The sequence below is a fragment of the Lepisosteus platostomus genome, chromosome 1 (assembly GCF_059453375.1).
Source record: "Lepisosteus platostomus isolate fLepPlt1 chromosome 1, fLepPlt1.hap1, whole genome shotgun sequence".
Lineage (NCBI taxonomy): Eukaryota > Metazoa > Chordata > Actinopteri > Semionotiformes > Lepisosteidae > Lepisosteus > Lepisosteus platostomus.
In genome coordinates, this window is record NC_142611.1 from 49,640,315 (window position 1) to 49,663,491 (window position 23,177).

General features: G+C 38.3%; 2 protein-coding genes across 4 annotated transcripts in view; both read right to left on the minus strand.

Annotated features, from left to right (window-relative positions):
- The window catches only part of rnf212 (ring finger protein 212), a 38,435-nt gene extending 30,304 nt beyond the window's left edge, over window positions 1-8,131 (minus strand). For 2 of the 3 annotated variants that reach the window (XM_088630890.1, XM_088630877.1), the window contains exons 1-3: window positions 7,776-8,131; window positions 7,233-7,345; window positions 2,587-2,706 (exon numbers count right to left, since the gene is read on the minus strand). In XM_088630890.1, the coding sequence (XP_088487016.1) occupies window positions 2,587-2,695 (109 nt within the window). In that variant the 5' untranslated portion in view covers window positions 2,696-2,706; window positions 7,233-7,345; window positions 7,776-8,131. The remainder of the gene's footprint in view (window positions 1-2,586; window positions 2,707-7,232; window positions 7,346-7,775) is intronic. The other variant, XM_088630883.1, reaches the window with a different exon arrangement.
- Window positions 8,132-13,584: 5,453 nt separating this feature from the next.
- LOC148678048 (transmembrane emp24 domain-containing protein 11) lies at window positions 13,585-21,199 on the minus strand. The gene is made up of 5 exons (XM_088630912.1): window positions 20,979-21,199; window positions 20,354-20,445; window positions 17,381-17,506; window positions 15,788-15,934; window positions 13,585-14,092 (listed from the first exon to the last, which is right to left on the minus strand). Exons 1-5 carry the CDS (start codon window positions 21,106-21,108, stop codon window positions 13,943-13,945), a joined length of 645 nt encoding a protein of 214 aa, XP_088487038.1. The 5' UTR covers window positions 21,109-21,199; the 3' UTR covers window positions 13,585-13,942.
- Between the last annotated feature and the right edge of the window lie 1,978 nt (window positions 21,200-23,177).

Sequence of the window (23,177 nt, forward strand, 5' to 3'; positions counted from 1 at the left end):
CAGTAGAAGAGAAGGGAGAATGTGTGATCCTAGCTGCAGAATAATTTTGGTTTCTGTGGTCTTTCTGATGTATGAGTTCGGAAAACCGTCTTTTAGAACACAGACGGAGAGATTAGAGTGGTAGTGGCCGTCAGAGGTGAAATGAGAAACAATGGGCTTGGAGAGATCCTTAATCTTAACAGCCCTGACGTGTTCTCTAAAGCGGTCTCCGAGTATCCTTCCTGTTTCTCCAATGTAGATGGCTGGGCATTTACTGCAAGAGATACAGTAAATAAGGTTGCTGGAGGTACAAGATGCTGTCTGGGTGATCCGGAATTGTCCTGAGGGGCCTTGAATGAGTGTGGTGGTGGATGTGTACTTGCAGTTGATACAGCGAGCTCTGTTGCAAGGGAAAGTGCCTGGTGTGGATGGTTGTTGAGGGTGGTCAAGGGAGCTGTGAACAAGGAGGTTACGATATGAGATGATAGGGCGATCAGAAAACAGGGCCCCAATGGAGGGATCATCCTGTAGGATGGAAAAGTTGTGGTTAATGGTCCTGGGGATAGGAAGTGTGTTAGGGTGGTAAGGAAGCACCAAAGGAATGCGATTGTTACGGCAGTAGTTCCTGATCAGGCTGATGGTCCGTGTTTTTGGCTCGGGCAAGGGCCCTGTCAATCACACTGCTGGGGTATCTTCTGTTGATGAAAAAGGAGTACATTTCGAGGGCTTGGTTCTCGAAGTCGATGTCGTCGCTGCATAATCGTCGTAGCCTAAGGAACTGTGAAAAAGGAAGAGAGTTTTTGAAAGTGGACAGTCGGGGGTAGTTGATGGAGAAGTTGATGTCTAGAAACGGAGGAGTAGTGGAAGATATGTTAACCGTATATTTGAGGGATGGGTGGAAGTTGGTGAAATGGTGCAGGAAGAACTCAAGCTGATCGTTGGAGCATGTGGCGGCACCGACGCAGTCATCAATATATCGTTTGTAAAGGTCAGGGACATAGCCAGTGTAGGAAGCGAAGAAGCGTTCTTCTACACAGCCGACAAAAATATTGGCATAGCTGGGTCCCATTCTGGGTCCCATTCAGCTCCCTTGACCGCCCTCAACAACCATCCACACCAGGCACTTTCCCTTGCAACAGAGCTCGCTGTATCAACTGCAAGTACACATCCACCACCACACTCATTCAAGGCCCCTCAGGACAATTCCGGATCACACAGATGGCATCTTGTACCTCCAGCAACCTTATTTACTGTATCTCTTGCAGTAAATGCCCAGCCATCTACATTGGAGAAACAGGAAGGAGACTCGGAGACCGCTTCAGAGAACACGTCAGGGCTGTGAAGATTAAGGATCTCCGAACTCATACATCAGAAAGACCACCGAAACCAAAATTATTTTGCAGCTAGGATCACACATTCTCCCTTCTCTTAATGACAGACTACTGTTCTTTTAAATTTTCTCCATCCATTGGAAGTTTCATTTCACACTCTCTGCACTCATTCTGACTTCACACCTCTTGATTGGCCTCTCTTTCTGTCCCCTGCTCCCGCCTCTCACTCCTCCTCCCTCCCAACCTTTGTTCTCCTGCTACTTTACCTTTGCCTACTGCCCTGTCTCTCTCACACCTGAAGAAGGCTCCACAGCCGAAACGTTGTGTTCTCTTTCTTCTTTTTTTCAGCATGGAATAAACCTATTACTTGTATCTATAGTGTAGTCAATCAGATTCTGTGTCAAGACACCAACAGAAGTTAACATCAGGGAACGTAGGAAAGGCAGGAAATACAGAGTGTCTCGTCAACCTTCCAGATTCTTGTGGGATCAAAGGAAACAAGCTCTGTGTTTCAGTGCTATATCATACAGTATTGATAACATCGGAGATTTGTGACTACATATTTAATATTAGCCTGTAGTTGATTATTTCTATAGTATACGGTGAGAATGCCAAACAGTGCTAACATCATACAACAACTAAGAACTTCTAAAAATTCTTAATTTTCAGTGACAGACAATTACAGAATAGTATACTTAGTTTCATGCCACAGATTGTTTTAAATCCTAAATACATACTTATTGCAGCTTTGAATTGATGACTTCATCATCAAAACTGGCCATTTTTCAAGCCAGCTGAAGCACGTCCATGAATTACCATTTGTTTTATTACTGTGCAGAGCTCTGAAGACTGAGGTAAGCATACTTTTCCATAGAAAATAGGTCACCAGCTGTCTAAACAATTTTGCCAATGCACACAAGGCAAGATATATCAAAAGGAAAAGACAGCTGTTATCCTGGAATCTTCACGTTTGGATAAAAAAATGACCCACCTAATTTATGAGTAACACCAATTAAAGTTTTCGAATTTAAGATGAGTTTTTTTTAGTAATTAGAAAACACTTTGGACATAAAAAGTGGAAAAGCAAATTCTTCTTTTCTGTAATCTATAAATTCACTAGAATTTTTGCATCCCTATACAGATGTTTTATTGTTTTCATAATTTATTAAATTCTGCTGATTATTTCAAAATGTTTTAAATGTTACTTAAAATAATATATAGTACAGGTATTATGCATATTACGCACACATGCTGTATATTGAAAGAGACATTTTACCTTTCTGAAAACACACTTCACATATAATGTGGCCACAGTTTGTAACCGCAAGCTGGCGACTGGTGCTAGGTTGATGAAAACAAACATTGCATAAGATCCAATTAGGCATCCCAGTTAGACCTTGAAGACAGAAAAACACAGGGTTGTCGTTGAAGAATTAATAACAATACAATATTATTGATTATTGTAAAATGAAATTCAAATCTTCAAAGTTGTTAAAGCAACACGCATTGCATCTTTGCTTAGTTGTGGATAACTACAGTACATCTATGTGTTTATATAACACATAGTACTTCATAATTAAAACTTGTGTCCTTTTTAATTCCTGTGTATCTAGTACATACTGTCATGGTTCACACACACAAGAAATCTGCCTTGTCCAAGATGTGTAGCCCTGGGGAACCTTGAACATTCAAGATTTCTTGATACAGACTGAAAGCAACTGAACAGGAGGGCACCTGAGTTAACCTTAAGAAATGGATTGAACAAAATTACTTCACACCAACACCAAACAAATCCTAACTGTCCTGGGTCAAACACCTTATTGAGCACATGGTATTGGATCAGTTGTGGAAGATCCCATAGTTAGGACTTCAAGGCTAAACTAAATTGGTGTGCTCGTAAGTCCCAGCTGCAATGAACTGTGAGCTACCAGACATTCCCAAGGTATATCCTTACATTAAACTCAGTAGCAATGGATTCCAGCTAGTGACTGCTGCCCTCTCAAGCTTCCTGACTGAACTAAACTATTATTATGCTTTAGGCTTCATGAGCATGAGTTCGAAATACTAGCTAAAATTAAAATAATCGTATTTTATAGCTAAGATAAATGAGGCAGTGCGGTGGCTCTGTGGCCAAGGATCTGTCCCTGTGGCAGGCAGAGGAATCCTACTCCATTGGTGTCAGGAATTAGTAGTGAGGACCCTATGCAGAAAACCAGGGCAAACTCCAAAAGGCATAGTCGAAAGAACAATCCGAGGTCTGAAAGCCGTAGGTAAACTAGCCGGTGCAAAAGTACAAATAACCAGAGGCGTAGCCGTAATCCGTAAGGAAGCCGAGAGTCAAAACCAGAACCAGGAGACTTAAACGGAGAACAAACCAGGGTCAGGAAGCCAAAAACCAAGTAGTAAATAACAATGAGACTGGGAGTAGCTCTATCCAGGAAAACCCTAATACTGATCACCGGGAAAAGTGTGAAGCAGCATTAAATAGGCTGGGGAAAAGGGCTAATTGGGAACTGTGCTGGAATGTGAGGTGGAATGCCGATTCCTCCAGGGGCCCGGCGTAACAGTTGGGCCCCTGAGCAAGGCCCTTAACCCCAACTGCTCCAGGGGCGCCGTATAAATGGCTGACCCTGCGCTCTGACCCCAAGCTTCTCTCCCTGTCTGTGTGTCTCATGGAGAGCAACTTGGGGTTAGCGAAAACACAAATTCCTAATACAAGAAATTGTCTATGGCCAATTAAGTGATCTTATAAGATATAGATAAATAATTTATGTTATCCAACCTGTGTCTGTGTTATACAACAATCATTAAAACACATATAATGTACATAATTTGAGAACATATGAAAATGTCAAAATTCTAATAAGGCAGTATATGTAGTTATACAAAAGCTAATAATATTTGCGCATACAATTGCAATGTGAGAACTACAAATTGAAGTTACAGAAGAAACTTTTGTCTTTACCTTTCATGTGAATCACAGAATGCACTTTCTTTTACAAGAGCTTATCTCCATCACAGTTAGAAATTTGCTAACATTAAGCTTGTACAGCATGGCAATATTATGTATGCTCAAAGAGTATGCTATAATAGAATGATAACCAGTCATAGGCTTAATTATTGTGTGAAAAACATTGTAGAAGTGATGTCAACATAATTATGACAGTACTGAGAACTACTGAGCCTAGTAAATAGTTGAATGTGCTCTGGAAATTTAATTTTTTTTATTGGGCTATAACAAAATGATTTTAACTGCCCAATTAAGCCACTGTTGAGCTTGATCATTCTTCCATTACTTAACTACATCATAAATGAATAATTGAAAAGTGTAGATATATACTGAAATCCTATTGAAATAAATAAATATGTGATTAAGGTTTTGTATGATTATAATTATGAGGTAATTGCTTTGCCCTTTATCCAGTTCTCCTGCAGCACCTGTTTAACTTTCCCCTTAAAGAGGCACCATTTTTTACTTATCAGTGAAACCATTCAGTGATGTTAGTTGGCACTCCTGGGATAGGCAAACCATACGCTAGGGGAAAGTTTTATTACGTTGTATAAAGAAGGACACCTACAACTGATGCAAGGTATTTTTCCGATCTTCCACTGAATTTCTGTGGTTAGAGTATCTATACATTGAAATAAAATTCCTTGTCACCAGTTTAAGCCTTATACACTACTACACTGTCATCTTTCAAAACACGTGGGCTTCAAACTTACTCCAGATGTCTGAATGTTACAAAACCACTATTGTTTTCTCTTATATGGCCTTTTTATGAACACAGCTCTTGAGTAATTTTGTGTGTTACCATTTTGTAATGGCTAATGGATTTTGTAGGCTAATAGCACAATGGATATTACATTCTTACAAAGAGTGACAGTTAAATTTGCACATTTAATGGCATTTTACTATTTATTAAAAAGATACAGTAGATATAAAGATACACACGAACATGGCTTATTTATATTTATCTTCTGAAGTCTAATGCAAAGGAAATGGTTTGCTTACATACTGTACATTAAAATTCAGAATTCTTAATCTGCAGCTATGTACTAAACCTGAGCAGCTGGTGACTCCCAAGGTTAATGATTGTTTGTACTGTAATTCTGTGAGCAGTTAGCCCTGATCACCTGAAAGTACCACACTACCTGTCTCTACATTAGTATACCTAAAACATAAATTCAAACGTTTGCAACTGATCCACAGAGGGTCAGCTACTTTGCTTTTACAGTTAATACATTTGTTTTCAAAAGTTCAGTTCTAAGAGTGTTGCTCTATTTGCTGACTGCTTGTTTGCAGTTGAGAATCCCCCTCTATGAATTGGCTTCAATACTCTGCCATCCTCCCCACTGATAGCTGATGTGTGGTGAGCGTTCTGGCGCACTATGGCTGCTGTTGCATCATCCAGGTGGGGCTGCACATTGGTAGTGGTGGAGGGGAGTCCCCATTACCTGTAAAGCGCTTTGAGTGGCGTGTCCAGAAAAGCGCTATATAAGTGTAAGCAATTATTATTATTATTATTATTATTATTATTATTATTATTATTATTAAGTCATTCGACAGATTATTTCAACAATTCATGCCCTTCACAATTTATGAATTTCTGTATTACAGTGATTCTTAGTGCTTTTCTTGGAATACCCCAGTGTCTGCTGTTTTTTGTTCTAACTGAGCCCCTTAACAACCAGTGTTAATTTGTGCCTGTAACTGTTCTGCTTGCTGGTTTAGACTTTTTTCTTTACAATTGGCCCTGAACTACTACAGACAGCACAATATACTGTAAAAGAGCTCTATACAATGACATTACCAGAATCTCCACCACAAAATACACTGGAGTGTGGAAAGGTATTGAAAGAAGACCTTTTGCAAAAACAAATCTTTCTTGCACAATAAGACTCTTACATTACAGGGAGCCTTTGAAATTAAAGTGCTGAATTATGGTACATCTTAGTGAATAAGTGCTTATGAAAGCTATTTATGATCATAGTTTCAGGCTTTTGTCAAAACGTAATTCATTTTCCTATGTGTAATTCAGACAGCATTTAGTCAATACTAATGCATATTTATATGCTTAGTAAAGTATTATTAAATAGTACTAAGGTAACTCAAAAGTTAAATCATTCAAAGTAATACATTTGGTATTTTTTAATATTTACATATTGAGATTCTACATCCTATATAATTTTACTTTAGTTCATAAAACAGTAAAAACAGGGCATTGATCCGTGCATTACCTACTATGAATTAACAGAAAATCTTGATTTTTATTTTCAAAGTCAGAGGAATGCCAATGCATGAGTCCTAAAGTGGGTTATGCAACAATTTATCATGGTTACCCCACCCTGAAATACCAAAAGACGCTTTCTTCAGCATTAATGGATGTTATGGACACACTGATATTGATGTCAGATGTTGGATTTACTCAGAAATGTTGTTTATCCTTAATCTTTGAAATCAGTTTCCAGACTGTTTTTTTTCCATACCATACTTATCCAAAATTCAAAAAGCTGTGGTGTACTCTCACATTTTTTCACGGCTGTCCTTCCCCCAGTGAGCAATAACATTCACTCTGAGGACTGTGCATAGTAGAAAAAAACTCAACAATGTGAAACTAATCATCAACAAAAAATACATTTTAACTCATTACAAACTGGTAATTGTATTACAGTATCTTTACTAATTCCTGTTCAGATTGATAAATAAATATCAGGAAGTATTTATCTTTAGGTTTAATGTATTTGCAAAAACTTCAGATGAACGTCTAGAAGTTCAAATATTAAATCACTTTATGAAACCACTGATTAAACCATCAAAGAGCAAATAACTGCCCTAGGAGTCGCAGCAAGTTTTGGACAGAATATATTTATGGGTAAATTTCCCCACCGTGTGAAATTATTCCATACCCAGTTCGCTCTTACCGTGTTGAAGCTAGACGTTCAATCTGAGCTCAATTGATCAGATTTAAATCTCGTTCAGTGAAGATTAATAATCCAGCACAGATGCAGGCAGTAATTATGGAAGCCCTTCACACCTGCAATGTAAATAATGGCAGAGTGGAAATCCCACATTTAGTTCCTAAGGGACATTTTAGTTCAAATGTTAATGGGTCACCATTAATCCTGAATCTGCATATGAGGCTCATTGCCAGCAACAATGCTACAGTACAAATTCAATACAACGTTTCTAGTCGAAAACGAATGTACCGTGTGACACTGGTTTGTCGAGGTTCATATTCGTAACACAGGATACTGTACTGTACGTTATTCGTGAAGAAATAAAGACCCACATAGAAGACAGCGATTAGCTCTGAGTTTTGTGCGCTCAAATTTGACCGCAGTTAATCCTTAGTGTTAAAAGATTCGATTTAAACCTATTTCAAACCTTAGAAGTTACCTGCTAGCCCGCGTCTTCACGAAGGACTAATGAAAAATGATATCTGTAGTGACGAAACACAACCATACCTAATTCAGAACCAAAGACAGTGACTCTTTTTTCGTTGCGTAGCCGGTATTTCCACTTCTGCAGCGCACCAAGACTGAGTGTCAGCAACTCTCTGTACGTCCTGGCGAGACAACTACACGTTTTTTTCTTCTTAATTAAATCGTCAATATTCTTGTTCTATCCCCCCTATTTCGCAGTCACCAATGGTGTATTTTACGATTGCGAATGCCACAACCGCCTACAGGAGAAAGTAAGGAAGTTAAAGCTCGGCCCTCTCGCCTTTTAATACGCCTTTTAATACGTCACAGCCGATACAGCCCTGATTGGAGGAAAGGGGCGCGTCCCTCGCAGACTGCAAGGGGTCGCTTCGAGCCGAGAGAGCGCCGGCCAGTGATCCCGCGATCCTTGAGTTCAAAGTGTACACGGGCGAGCGCCTTTACCGCTTGAGCCGTTAGCGAAACCCAGTGATTAACAAGATCTGTATGACTGTTACTTTTAGATAAGTAGAAATACCAACAGCCTGAAACTTCAAAGGATCACAGTTGACTGTTCATGAATCAATTAACTGGCTAAATCAAATCTCAAATCAGATCAAAGCTCCCATATCTTCCAAGTATTTAAGGGTGACCCAAAAGACCCGCTAGCCTGTGGCTTTCCATGGTGGGGCTAGCCACTCCTTAGACAGCATGCCTCATGCCTTCTAGATGTGCAAAATGTGGAAATAGAGTATGTATTGATAAAATCTTCTGTAACTGAAAATACAGTCCAGTACATAAAAAGAACCATTATCAGAAAGAAAACTTACTATTGAAATTTAGCAGTTTAAGAATATGTTGTGCTAAATGGTTGTATACAGATACAAAATATATACAGAGTTGTTAGCATGCAGCCTATTGGCAGTTGTGTATGATCATGGTGAGAGTGTTCTTAACACATAAAAAATAACTCTACTAAAACATCATAAGTGCCCTGGGCTCATCAGGAGTAAATTGATTTTTTTACTTAGGACAAAATAATGAGTAGCTACCCTATTTACTGTATTAATGAAGTATAGCGATGCAGGAAACAGACATATTCTTGAATGTCCACATACAGTGCCTTGCGAAAGTATTCGGCCCCCTTGAACTTTTCAACCTTTTGCCACATTTCAGGCTTCAAACATAAAGATATAAATTTTTTATTTTATGTGAAGAATCACCAACAAGTGGGACACAATTGTGAAGTGGAACGAAATCTATTGGATTTTTGAAACTTTTTTAACTAATTAAAAAAATGAAAAGTGGGGCGTGCAAAATTATTCGGCCCCTTTACTTTCAGTGCAGCAAACTCACTCCAGAAGTTCAGCGAGGATCTCTGAATGATCCAATGTTGTCCTAAATGACTGATGGTGATAAATAGAATCCACCTGTGTGTAATCAAGTCTCTGTATAAATGCACCTGCTCTGTGATAGTCTCAAGGTTCTGTTGAAAGCGCAGAGAGCATCATGAAGACCAAGGAACACACCAGGCAGGTCCGTAATACTGTTGTGGAGAAGTTTAAAGCCGGATTTGGATACAAAAAGATTTCCCAAGCTTCAAACATCCCAAGGAGCACTGTGCAAGCGATCATCTTGAAATGGAAGGAGTATCAGACCACTGCAAATCTACCAAGACCTGGCCGTCCCTCTAAACTTTCAGCTCAGACAAGGAGAAGACTGATCAGAGATGCAGCCAAGATGCCCATGATCACTCTGGATGAACTGCAGAGAACTACAGCTGAGGTGGGAGAGTCTGTCCATAGGACAACAATCAGTCTTACACTGCACAAATCTGGCCTTTATGGAAGAGTGGCAAGAAGAAAGCCATTTCTCAAAGATATCCATAAAAAGTCTCGTCTAAAGTTTGCCACAAGCCACCTGGGAGACACCCCAAACATGTGGAAGAAGGTGCTCTGGTCAGATGAAACCAAAATCGAACTTTTTGGCCACAATGCAAAATGATATGTTTGGCGTAAAAGCAACACAGCTCATCACCCTCAACACACCATCCCCACTGTCAAACATGGTGGTGGCAGCATCATGGTTTGGGCCTGCTTTTCTTCAGCAGGGACAGGGAAGATGGTTAAAATTGAGGGGAAGATGGATGTAGCCAAATACAGGACCATTCTGGATGAAAACCTGTTGGAGTCTGCAAAAGACCTGAAACTGGGACGGAGATTTATCTTCCAACAAGACAATGATCCCAAACATACAGCAAAATCTACAAAGGAATGGTTCACAAATAAACGTATCCAGGTGTTTGAATGGCCAAGTCAAAGTCCAGACCTGAATCCAATCGAGAATCTGTGGAAAGAGCTGAAAACTGCTGTTCACAAACGCTCTCCATCCAACCTCACTGAGCTCGAGCTGTTTTGCAAGGTAGAATGGGCAAGAATTTCAGTCTCTCGATGTGCAAAACTGATAGAGACATACCCCAAGCGACTTGCAGCTGTAATCGCAGCAAAAGGTGGCTCTACAAAGTATTAACGCAAGGGGGCCGAATAATTTTGCACGCCCCACTTTTCATTTTTTTATTAGTTAAAAAAGTTTCAAAAATCCAATAGATTTCGTTCCACTTCACAATTGTGTCCCACTTGTTGGTGATTCTTCACATAAAATAAAAAAATTATATCTTTATGTTTGAAGCCTGAAATGTGGCAAAAGGTTGAAAAGTTCAAGGGGGCCGAATACTTTCGCAAGGCACTGTATATACAGTACAAGCACTCAAACTCAACCAACTAATTCACTGCCAGCTGCCTCATAGCTACAGTGTCTACAAGTAGAGGGGCTGACAGGTACGTTCTCTCACATACCAGTAGGGTCACAACGTAGAAGGAACAGAAAGAATACAGAGACACCATGACTAACGAAAACCCAAGACAAAAACTGAGCAATGCAGTCCCAGTACTAGCAGGCCTTGAATCAAGAGGTTGCAGCCTGAGTCCAACACTGTTCAATATCTACTGTATATACTGTAAATGCAATAGCAGAGTTGTTGGAAGATTCTGCATTGCCTAGCCTTACATTACACAACACAGAGATCGAGTTCTTCCTCTACGTTGGTGACCTGGTCCTGCTCTCACCCAGAGAACAGGGGCTGAAGCAGAGTCTGGCGTTGCTGGAGCAGTACTGTCAGACCTGGGCAATGACAGTCAGACAAGACCAGAGTCATAATTTTCCAAAGCTAGAGCTAGATCTCCTGGAAACACGTACGACTTTACACGGAATAACATCACTCTTGAACACACAACCAGCTACACATAATTTTGACTGACTATCAGCTCGTCTGGGAGTTTTGACCTGGCAGTGAATACTCTGAGGGAGAAGGCACTCAGGGCTTTCTATTCAAAAGGAGGTTTTTCAACATCAACCCTCCCAAAAGAATCTGGCTTTAATTATTTGAATACGAAATCCAACCCATTGCCCCATGTGAAAGTGAAGTGTGGGGTCTACCTTCAGACCAGGATTACATAAAATGTGATAAACACCCCACAGGAACTCTGCACACTGAGTTCTGTCAAACCTGCTTTTATGTGCAGAGAAAAACTCAAAACAAAATATGCAGAGCAGAATTAGGCCAAAACCCCCTGCTGATCAAAGTATGGAAAAGAGCAATAAAGTATAAGCTACATCTAAAAAGCAGTGACAAACCTCTTACCACTACAAGGCCCTACTGAGCCAAGATCTGAGCCCAAAGAAGAGCCCCGTTCAGGACCTGAGCCAGCTGGTTTACATTTATCTACGTTTTGGCAACACTGTAATTCATTGGTCATGCCAATAAAGCTTGTTGAATTGAATTGCTATGCCCACCAGGGGGAGTAATACTCTGTCTGGTGCAGTGTAAGGAACTCCAGGCCATCATACAATAAACGCATGCTGAAAATGCTACCCTGTCCTATAAATAAAACAATAACACAAAGGGTAACTAACAAGAGCACACCAATACAATGCCTGAACAATGCCGCCCAGTCAGTCCCAGTCCCAGCAGCTCCCGATCAGAAGAGCTATATAAAAACAAGAGGCCCGTTGCAGTTACAATACACTGACCTCTTATGAATAAAAAAATCAATTGGCATTAAACACTTTGGTATTTCAAGGTTTCATATCTTATAAATAAAGAAAAAATAAAACTTTAAAATAATAATGTATATATTCATGCTAATTGATAAATATTTATTTATTTTTCTTTAGCATGCTGATATGATGTTGTGAGAGGTCATTTTAAGTTTGAGTTCTTAAGCAACATACGGAAGAGCATTGCTGCCACCAATGAAAAAAAAATCCGAGAATTCCGAGATAATTTTCTTGTAATTATGACTTAGCAATTCTCTTGTACTTTATGTGCTCATGCGATAGCACAATTATCATATAATACCTATATCAAGTAGGTAGCTAAGTCAGCATGCGTAGGCTGCAAAGAAACACGTTAAAGGTTTATTCCATGCTGAAAAGAGAAGAAAAGAAACACAACATTTTGGCTTTGAGTGCTTCACAGCCAAAATGTTGTGTTACTTTTTTTTCTCTTTATGTATTCCATGCTGAAAAGAGAAAAAAAGTAACACAACCAAAATGTTGTGTTTCTTTTCTTCTATGTTCAACATGGAATAAACCTTTAATTTATTCCTTTAATACTACAGCGCTTTCAGGTTCTCGTGGGTTTGCACCCTCGCGGCTACCGCCTCCGTTGGGCCCTCCGCCGCTGGTGCTTGAACCCAGGTCTCTGGCGTCACTCAACAGGGAACCAGCTGGCTGAGCTAAAGGGAGATGTCGATGACGTCACCGCTCTGGCAACCGGCTCACACAACCTGTAATGTCGGCCGTGTCCATTACGATACCTATATCGCTACGTGCGGACTTACAGTTTTAAGCAGTGGAAGTCATTGCACGTGTAACTGTTCATAACTGAACCATAATTGCTTTGATCTCTAAATCCCACAAAACTGGTCCTCATGCTTGTAATGATTCTGCTTATATTTGATTTCATTATGACTAAACCCCAGTCGAAATCTGTACAAATTCTGCAGGCGCTGGACACAATCATTAAACCGAAAGTGCCAGTCAAGTTCATCATAGCTTCTACATGCGTTCAGTGCACAATGTAACAGGTTGTACATACACTGATTTAAGCATTGCTATCTTGTAATTACGAGATAAGGGGGCTAATTGTTTTTTTCCCTTAGTGGCAGCAATGCGCATCTGTAGCAATGGTTTTTTAAATAAAAACTTTTGAAAAGGTACAGCAACAGGGTCAATGAGTCACTCAATGGAACACAGTTACAAATTCTGTAGAACATGCTTTTCCCAGTTACAGCGTATGAATCAAAACCCCTTCCTCTGTGACCCAGATTGTTTGTCAAAGAAGAGAGCAAACAAGCTTTTAATATAGCCCTGAAAAGTAGAATGTGAAAGGAGATTATAATTATTGATATATAAGCTATATTATCGCTTCGTTTTCTTAATAAATTTGTAGGAACTAATGTTTGCATGTTTATTTCCAAACTTAAGTTAAGCACAAGAGATTCACAGAATTGTCTGACATCACTTGGCTAGTTAAAAGGAGGAATAGAAAAATATCTTCTTCCTGACATTGTTGAAGATCTGAATATACAGTACAGATGTATGCTCTCTGTGCGGTTTTCTGTTGTTGCGTCTATGCACTATATCATTTTCCAGGCTAGCTGCTCTGGTCAAAATAGATCCAGATGAGTTTATAAGCTGATTAAGAGCACTCGAGAGACATTTGCTTACAGTATGTCACAACCTGAAAAGTAGAAGAATAAGAGCAAAAATAAACACAATGAATACTTCCAAATTTCACATCGTTTTCCAGCATTTACTCCGTTTTTCTAGGTGGAAAGATACAGTACACCAAATAATTTACAAAATAAGGAAAGAAAGCAATGAAAATGTGGCATGTGAATTAAATATTAAAGCTCCAATTTAGATTTTAACAGTTATTCAATTCTAGGAAGGAACACCATCATTTTAAACTGAGTCATTGTTACAGAGGCAAATGTTTAAAGTGTTATCTTCAGCTTGATAGTCTAGGATAGTAAAACAATACGCATTATTTTTTTTATTATTTGCTTGCATGCTGTATGTATTTAAACAATTAACTACCAGTACTCTAAGTATATTGGCAACACATGGTTTTCCCTAGTCTTACATTATTAAACTAGTTTTTTCTCTATGAGGAAATCTTTCATTTGCTTCATTTGCCAGACTCCCACTGTGATGAGTATGAAGGTCTGCATGATGGCCCACCATAAAACATTACTATTTATGTCTTCACTTGTTTGTCTGAAGGTTTCCTCACGCTCCTGTTGAAAAGAAGACGAGAGGTAAAAACACACAGAGCTGGAAAGAAAAGGAATGAGTGTGTTTGCTAGGGACACAAAAATAAATGAGATAGTAGTGTTACAAACATAGGGGTTACAAAATAGAGAATTATCAGAAACTGACCAAGAGGATTAGTCAATAAATCAATTAAATAATCATAACCCCCAACTTGTAAATGATTTTGCCAAGAATATACCTGAACAGTTGGTATAATTGGAGGCACCTGAATACTTCGTTCTCTGGCACAACTTCAGTGAAAAGAGTAATAATTCAGGTACACTGGATTAAACAAATCTTTTGTTAACAATGACAATACACACACTAAACAACACACAGCATAAACATATACGGTAACATTGTTTGTTTTTGTTTATCTTCACATGGTAACAATTATCAAAATAAACATGTTTAATGTGCACAGAAAAGAACTATCCCCAGCAATTATTCTTCCTCCCAATAACTACTGCTTTCCAGTATCCAGGAGATTGAAGTAGACGATCAGCTACTAAGTCACTCTCTTAGTTTGAAAAGGGGGCTACACAAACATTCAATCTAATGGTCTCATCTCATTTCAATATCGATAGTAGAACATGAAAAGGGTTACAAACAAATGGACGCTATTTGGTTCATCTATTCCGTTTAGTCTTTAGTTAATTAACCCAAGGATCTCATCCAGCCATTTTCTGAAGGAAGTCAGGATATCATTTTCAACAACATGTGTGTTGGAAGAGCTCAGTTTTAAAAACGCGGTGTGTGTCTGTCTGTTTGGTTTGTGTTTCACTGCTCATTCTGAATGTGTTCGCTGGGTTTACTTTGTCAACGAGAGAGAGACTGACCGAAAAAATTAGCCTAAATCCAAAGTTGCAGTGGGAAGCCACTGTGGGTATTGACAGCTGAAGACTTATGTTCGGTAAAATCTTCAAGTTTTTTGACAAGAATAGAAGTGTAATATAAGCACAACTGATTCTTTGCCTGTAACAAATTGCTCTGAGGGTTTGAGGACTGGTATCATGTCCTATCATAATCTTCACTGCTCAGAGACACTGAAGGTTGATTTCCTTCAGTCTGTCAGTGTTGGACATTAAGTTCTGCAATAGTCTGGTTGCTCTTCTCCGGGCTGATTGCAGAACAGCAAGATCTTTTCTAAAACATGGTGACCAAAATTGTACACAGTATTCTAAATGAGGCCTTGCTAGTTAAACATTTTAAAAATAAAATCCCTTTAAATTCTATTATTTTAACTATATATCCTCACATTTCTTGCCTTTTATCTGTTAAAATTCACATTTTGTCTAGGAGATGTAAGTAAAATGTCTATATTGATAATAAGTAGCAATCTTCTAGCTCATTTTCTATTCTCTTTATAGATTTTTGTTCTACCTGAGTGCAAAAAACCATCATCTGCAGATGCAAGCCCAGATTTTAATTTTATTTAAATCTTTTAAAATTTTATTTTCCACTACTTCAACAGTGTTTGCTAATCCTCCTGGTTTCGTGTGCACAGCAAACGTTATTAGTTTACTTGAATCTAAATAACTGATAGAATTTAAGAAGAGCAGTGTGTTTACTGAAGATCCCTGTGGAATTCTACTAATTACATCACCCCATATCTGTACTCCTTGTTTTCTGTTTATTAGTGTATTATCAACCATTCAGGTCTTCTGGAATGTTCTTACCCTCTGGTAGTTCTGCTGCTTGATGATGTGCCGCACTTCTTCAATCAGATGCATCAATCTGTACTCCATGGCTCTGACTGTATCTTTGGCTTTGACAATGGAAGGGTCCAGAGTGTGCTCTCCTTTCTGCACATCCAGGTGAACTCTCTGGAGGTCAAGAATATTTTCACTTGCTATCATATGGACTTTTACTTATTTCTTTGTGGAAACTAAGTCATTAGGAAGTGCAGCAGTCTGCAAGGGTGTGCAAAAAAAGAAATGAACCCTCAAACGTGCTTCACAGGTGGAAATTACATCCCCTTTAAAAGCAGTGCGTTTGCTCAAGTCCTCTCGCTTGTGATACTGTTTCTAAGGGTTCTGAGTCCTCTCACAAGAATGGTGATGGCTGTCCCAAAATTTTTCCAGGTTAGGTTTTTTGAGATCAACAAGACAAAAGTACATTTTATTTTAACTTTTGGTTCCTTTTTAACATACTGCAGGTCAGACTAGCTCTCTTGAGCTTCACATGTTTTGATTGATTATAATTCTTTTCTAATTTTCTCATTTTAATGTGTTACTTCTTCTCCTTCCTCTTTGCATTTCATTTGTATTGTAGATTGAGAAATAAGGACAATATACTGGTAACTGTAAATATGCAATATGTAATCCAATACAGAGTCACAGCCTATCCCAGTAAGCAGTGAGTGCAAGCAGGATACACCCTGGACAGGATGTTAGTCCATCACAGGGTATACAGACACAGATGCCCACCAGGACCAATTAACATACCAGTATGTACTAATGAGTATGGGAGGAAACCAGAGCACCCATAGGAAACCCACACGAACACAGGGAGAACATACTATACAAACTCCGCACAGATAGTACAACGTGAATTGAACCCAGGGCCCCAAGGCAGCAATGCTAACCACTTAACCACCATGCCACCCCCTGAATCTGAACAATGTAAATGAAACAACACACCGTATAAGAGAAGGGGAAATAGAACATAACATAAAGGGAAAAAAAACATGATAATAGCTATACATATGAGTTTGTGGATATAGTGAATGAGAGCTGAGGAAGGGCTACAGGCTCTCCACTCTAACCCAATCTTCTTTTAAAAGCACAACATAATAAGCTGCTTTATTAAATCTTATCAGTGCATTTCAGGTTATGCTGTAGGTATGTAGTTTATCTCTGACCTAATGAACTTAAAGAGAAGGGGAAGGTTGCTTACAGTTTAGTCTTTAACATCTCGCCTGCAGGAAATGGAAAAATGCAATAGTGCTAAGGGGTCTGATTCAATATTTGTCAGTAAAATACTGTACCACTGGACCACTGGCAAAAGCGGGTAAAGAATCAAATGGAATTTCAGAACAACTGACTGCCCAAAAGTTTTTTTCTTTCCTGCAAGACATCTGAAAGTACTGATTTTCCAGCAGGACAATGCAAGACTACATGATTGTGTGATTAATGTTAATGGAAACAATGGTAAAATCATGCTTTTTCTCCAGACCTAAATCCATTGGAACAGCTCTGTGACCAACTCGCCATTGTCATCAACATGATAAGACTGCAACCAGCCAAACAGTTTTCATACTTTAAACTTACCAACTTGTCTCCGGCAAAAACAGCAAATGTAGTTGAGGTTGACTGTAAACAGATATAATGTTGACCTGAAGTATGTGAGGTAAATGAGAATTTTCCTTCCTGGGAGTATTTTTTAGTCATCACAGTCTAAAACACAGGAACACAAACAACTGTTATTTTTCTGTTTAATCAATATTATGTGATCAGCCAGGTTCAGTTTCTTTGTAAGAAGGAACAAAATAATCTAGACAAATAATTTTAATACTCCTACAGTAGTTGCAGTGATACTGGTAGTTGTAAAGGTTCACTGATGTGCATTGAAACCAGTAACCAAAAACTCAGTAGCATAGCATATAATGTACAGTAATCTACATTTACAAACAGTAAGCAGATATGTTTGTTATCTGATTGTGTGGTTTTCGTTTTTTTTGGTAAAAAAAATACTAAGCATATAATAATAATAAGAAAAGACGTGATTTCACAAAAATGCAAAAGATCAGTGTTTGATAACTCGAAAAATGTGTCAATGAAGAATCTGTACAAATAACCATTCAGAAAGACATGATTTTAGTCAACAGAAGAACAGTGAAAAATTACAGTATGTCATGCTGAGTAATGCGCATTGCATGCACAAATGAAGGTGGGCTGTCTTTGAGAGAAGTTGCCTGAAGAAGGAAAAGTTGTAATTCCACTAACAGCAGATTTGTGCAGAGACATAAACACGGTACATCCAGGAAGACAGATATTGAACACACCACCACAGGACCATTCCATTAATTTGATCTCTGAAGTGTCTTAGACTGTAGTGGCTAAAGTACAAGATGTTCATCGGAGAAATAGCCTGCACATCAATATAACAACTGAAGATTTCTGCCTGCTTGAAAATGTTGTGCATTCACACAGGCAGCACAAGGGCCACTAAGCACACATCGTTTGTGTGTCAGAAAACAAAGAGTAGTGTCACGAACAGTTCTTTCCGGGCCCTATGCTGACGACACAATCCGGAGAAGTGAGGAAACACTGGGGGAAAAGTCATGCAGGAGACGGGAATGGAGAGGGGGAGTGAGTGCGGGGCAAACAATCCAAATAAGTCCATAGGTGAATTCCAAAACACAAGCATAAGTCCATGACCAGGGGATCCATCCAGAAGATTAAAAACGGGAACCGGGTCAGGACCAGCAGGGGGAACGGGAACAGAAAGTTAAAACCATAATGGAGTCAGACGTATCAGGACCCGGGCTCACATGAACTGGGAGTCAATGTAGAGCGCCGATTATCGTCTGCGTCTGGCTTTTAAGGGGTAACTGAAAGGGGGCTGGAATAAGGAACAGGTGCGGGGAATGAGGCAGAATGAGAAAGGGCTGGAGGAGTGGCGATCGTGACAAGTAGAGGAAACCTTTATTTTCCAATTGATAAAGTTTTTACCCTTAGAGATCAGACAGAAGACAAAAAGTAAGGAGATGACATGGTGAGAGTTGCTGACTGTTGAGTTGTTGAAGTCTGCTCAGCAATGCATTGAAAAAGTCCTTGATCCAACAGTTGTTTTTATTACAACATGTCATTCTGTAAGTGCTGAATTTCCAGCAGGACAATGTGAACCTACAGTGATTTGGGACTACAATTGCACAATCTCAAGGAAACAATGCCATAATCCTGCCTTTTCTCCAGACCTAAGTCCAGTAGAATATCTGGGTGATCTCCTTACCACTCCATCGACATGAGACAACTGCAATCAGCCAAAGCTTATTGGTTGGCTGCAGCTGCACAGGGGAGTAGTGAAGCAGCCCACAGCAGTCTGTCCAGAGGCTGATCAGGTCTCTGTGTCAGCACTGACAGAATCAGGTTGATGTTCAAGGAAATCATACCGGATAGTAAATAGCTTTGAAATATAAACTTTATAACTGTTTAAAATAAACCTGTATGTTATATTTCATATTGAAAACATATAATTCTTTATATTTTTGGTCACATTTTCAGTTGTTTTGTTCAACAATTCAAAACAATTACAGTGATAATTAAAGGAATGTAAGGAGTTGAAATAATGTTGATTTAGTTGTTATTATTATAATAAAATAGGAAGGCAGGAAAATACTTGAGGCACAAAACTAGATTCCTAAATTAATCTTCATTGCTAATGAAGATTAGTAAGGGATCAGCGACTGAAACATTCACCAACTTTTATTTTTTTTAAAAAGAGCATTTTTATTCAGAAATATTTTAGATATATAGTATATACCATATTGTACCAAATTAAATGAAAAGTTTGACTAAACTATTAATCATAAATTAAAGTCTACTGTTTGATTTCTTTTCTGTGTTGCTTATTATTCAGTATCTACCCGATATCAATTTGACTTAAAATACTCCCTCATGAACATTTATCATGCTATTTTTACAATAGAATATTTCTCCTGGCTTTACTGTTATATACCCATAGGTTTTCTATACATTCAAATGCATTTGCTATACTTTACTCTACTGAACCATGAAAATACAATTATCCCATCTTTAATGACCAAGTAGTGATGGCTTACCAGCTCATACCAAGGACAACATCTCCTATAGTATAGTATCCCTCCCCACGCACCGTACTTCTGGTTTGGAGATTCAGAAGAGACAGTGCTCACACATTCTAAATTTCACATAAATAAGAATGTAAAATATACTGTATGATTAGATACTGCTTGGTTCAAATCCTGGACTCTAATATTTCTGGAACCCAGATTTACAGTATAGAAACATTGTGTATTTAAACAAGTCATATGATGGGAAAAGGATGATAATCACAAATGTCATTTACGTGGATAAAATATGCGTTAATGCAACATTAGGAACATTTTTATAAGGCATTTTAAAATATGCATGGTTTTCCATCAATATTTGTTGCCTGCTAGTTGAAAAGCCTGCATTTGGAGTCCCTACAAAGTATTTAAGATTTAAACTACCAGCCTGTCTACCTTTAAAAACAGAAATTGTGCCAATCATCATTTTTACCTGAAAGTCCGGGTCTCTCACCGCTACGTTCATGCCGAGTTGAAATGCAGAGTCCCGTTTGCTGCCATCCCAGAGCTCCGTTTTAAAATTCCCTGAATAGAATGGAATTATATACTGTATATTTGCAAGTATTTGTTTACATTTGGTAAGAGCTGATAACATTAAGTAATATTAAGTTAAAATTCCTTGTTTAATCTAATTAAAAATGTTATCCACTGTTTTTTTTCCAGGACCCAGAATTGGAAGAAGTGATTAGAATACTGTATGTGTGTTGCTTTTTTTCTTACACATGTTTCCTACTTAGCGGCTCAGGGGTGCTTTTAAGAAATTCATACCCTTTTCTCTTCTTCATAAGCACACTGAAATGTCTTAGTTCTATCGTTCCCTTTTCTGAAAGCATAAAAAATGATAAAGCAACTTTTTTTTCCAGTTCTGAAACTTGTAAGGCATGCAGTCAGAGGGAATGTTACATCACACCCGGTGAACTGAATGTCTTTCTACCTGATGATATTTCTGTGTAATTCAATCACCTGGAAAACATTTAAAACTGTCCAAGTGAGCTAACAGCTGTCATATCCTTATGTAGGATTTTTTTGTTGAGTAACTTTTTGCAGCACAAACTCACCTGTCACTAAAGTGTCTTGTGGAATGTCTTCAATGATACACTTTTCTTCTCTTTCTCCCAAGTCAAAAAACATAGCGGACGACAAGCACAAGCAAGAAATCAGTAACAGTCCAATACTTCTAACTCTCATTTTCTAAATGTAGCACACAACAATAGCAAACAGGAATTAGCAAGAGCTGAAACCTGGAGCTGATGGAATAGGAGGAAACATGAAGCACATGTGTGAGAAGTCAACACCTGACATTTCTGAAAACAGGCTAATTGCCAGCTGCCCTGATAAGAGCAGTTAAAAAGAAAACTTGGATAAGCATATAGTATCTTAAGGACATATAAGTAAGGACATTTCTTGGTGGTAACACAGAAAATATTTTCTAGACTAGTAAAGTAGATTACAGATTACAGTCCGAAACGTACCTCCTTTGTGTAATGTCAAACAATGTTATATAATAAAAATAAACATTTGCAAACAAAACCACAATCCAAAAATTGAGACCAGCTGGAACTCTACAGTAACTTAAAAGACTTGTATATAAATTACCATTGCTAAATACTTTTGTGCCTTATGTTCAGAGGGACGTACAGTTCTTAAATTCAGTTATTTTTTTAATGCTTGAAAGTGGTTTGTGGTTTAAAAATAAATACAAAATGTAGAATAAAGAGCTCTTAAGCCTGCATGTTTCTCATCCTCAGTATTACTGGATGACCTGCCTACATTCTATGTTTTAAATGATTGAAAATAGGCAATACATTTGCCTTAAGGGAGTAATAAATTGAACTATGCTCTTTCGCAATGGCAACTTTATTGAAATACTTGAAACATTCTGTAAAACAAAGATATGAATCATTCATCCATTACTCAGTAAGCTCACTGCATGAAACTGCAAGACACTCAAGTACTTTAATACAGCACCCAAAATGAGCACATAAATTGAAAGCGGATCTTATTGTTTTCCACAGAGGGTTTTTAACTACAGGAGATTTTATTAAATTAGATGGCCATACAGAAAGTAGTGTATGACTCAGTAATGCTATGTCATTTACATTATTGTAACTAAGTCCTTTATGCTACTCTATTTTAAACATTGTCCTTAAGGCAAAGAAGCTGCATATTTGTAGAATAGTGATACAGAATTCTTAAGGCAGTGGCTGACATGACATAAATATGAAGTTAAGTAGTTCTCCTCTATTTCTTCATGTTGAAGGTGAGTTCAACAACAAATTTTGATAGTTTTACTCGGTACCAACAACAATTTGTCAAGTTATTTTCTCTAGGGTGCTTGTTTTGTCACTTTGAGATTGTTCAAACAGGAATGCCCAGAAACAGGAATATTAACTGCAACACTGCTTCACTTCAGTGCTGTTTTAATGTAGTTCAATAGCTTCTGACAGGGTCACATACTGTACAAATGTGAAATCAGCCAGTGGCTAAAATGGAAGGGGCGTGTTATGTTAAAGAACATATTAAATTTTCAATTTAAGAAATTTCTCAATTGCTTGGGAGAATAAATTATCATCACACCAACTAAATGTGTTTATGTTATATTCACATATTTATATTTATATATCTGCATAAATACTAAATTCCCAGCCCCCCATATACTAAATAATTGAGGACATTTGCAACATTGGAAATATGTGCACACATTTTAATCAATCAGTGCTTATTAAGCAAATTATTTATCTATCCATGCATTTGCATTAACCATTTTATCCTTAGATAAAATACACAGCCAGTGTCCCTGACCTTAAATGAACGCCGGACCCTGAAGCTGTGAGGCAGCAAGGCTAATTGCCACATCAGGGTAATTATATGGCATTATATTTATTGTAATTGTATTAGCCACTTCAAGTCTTCCTATGAAGTATAACAAAGCACATTATCCACTGTGTAAAACAGACCTACAGTAGGAGCACTAGAGAAATTCCAGAAAGCGGCATCACATCTTATAACAGAGCTTAAGCAGATGAGTTATGGGGACATGCAACAGGAACAAAATCTTTGTAGTCTTGGTTAAAGACATAATAGTCACATATTCTCTCAGGTCTTCAGCTTTTTGAAGGGAATCAGTTTGATCAAAAGTTGTTTCACATTAAATTAAAAACAAGGCACAGTTGTACACTTGATAAAAGCGAGTTTCATACTGATACAAGAAACGATTTTTTTGGCAGAGAGTTATCAATGTAGCGGGCAGCATGGTG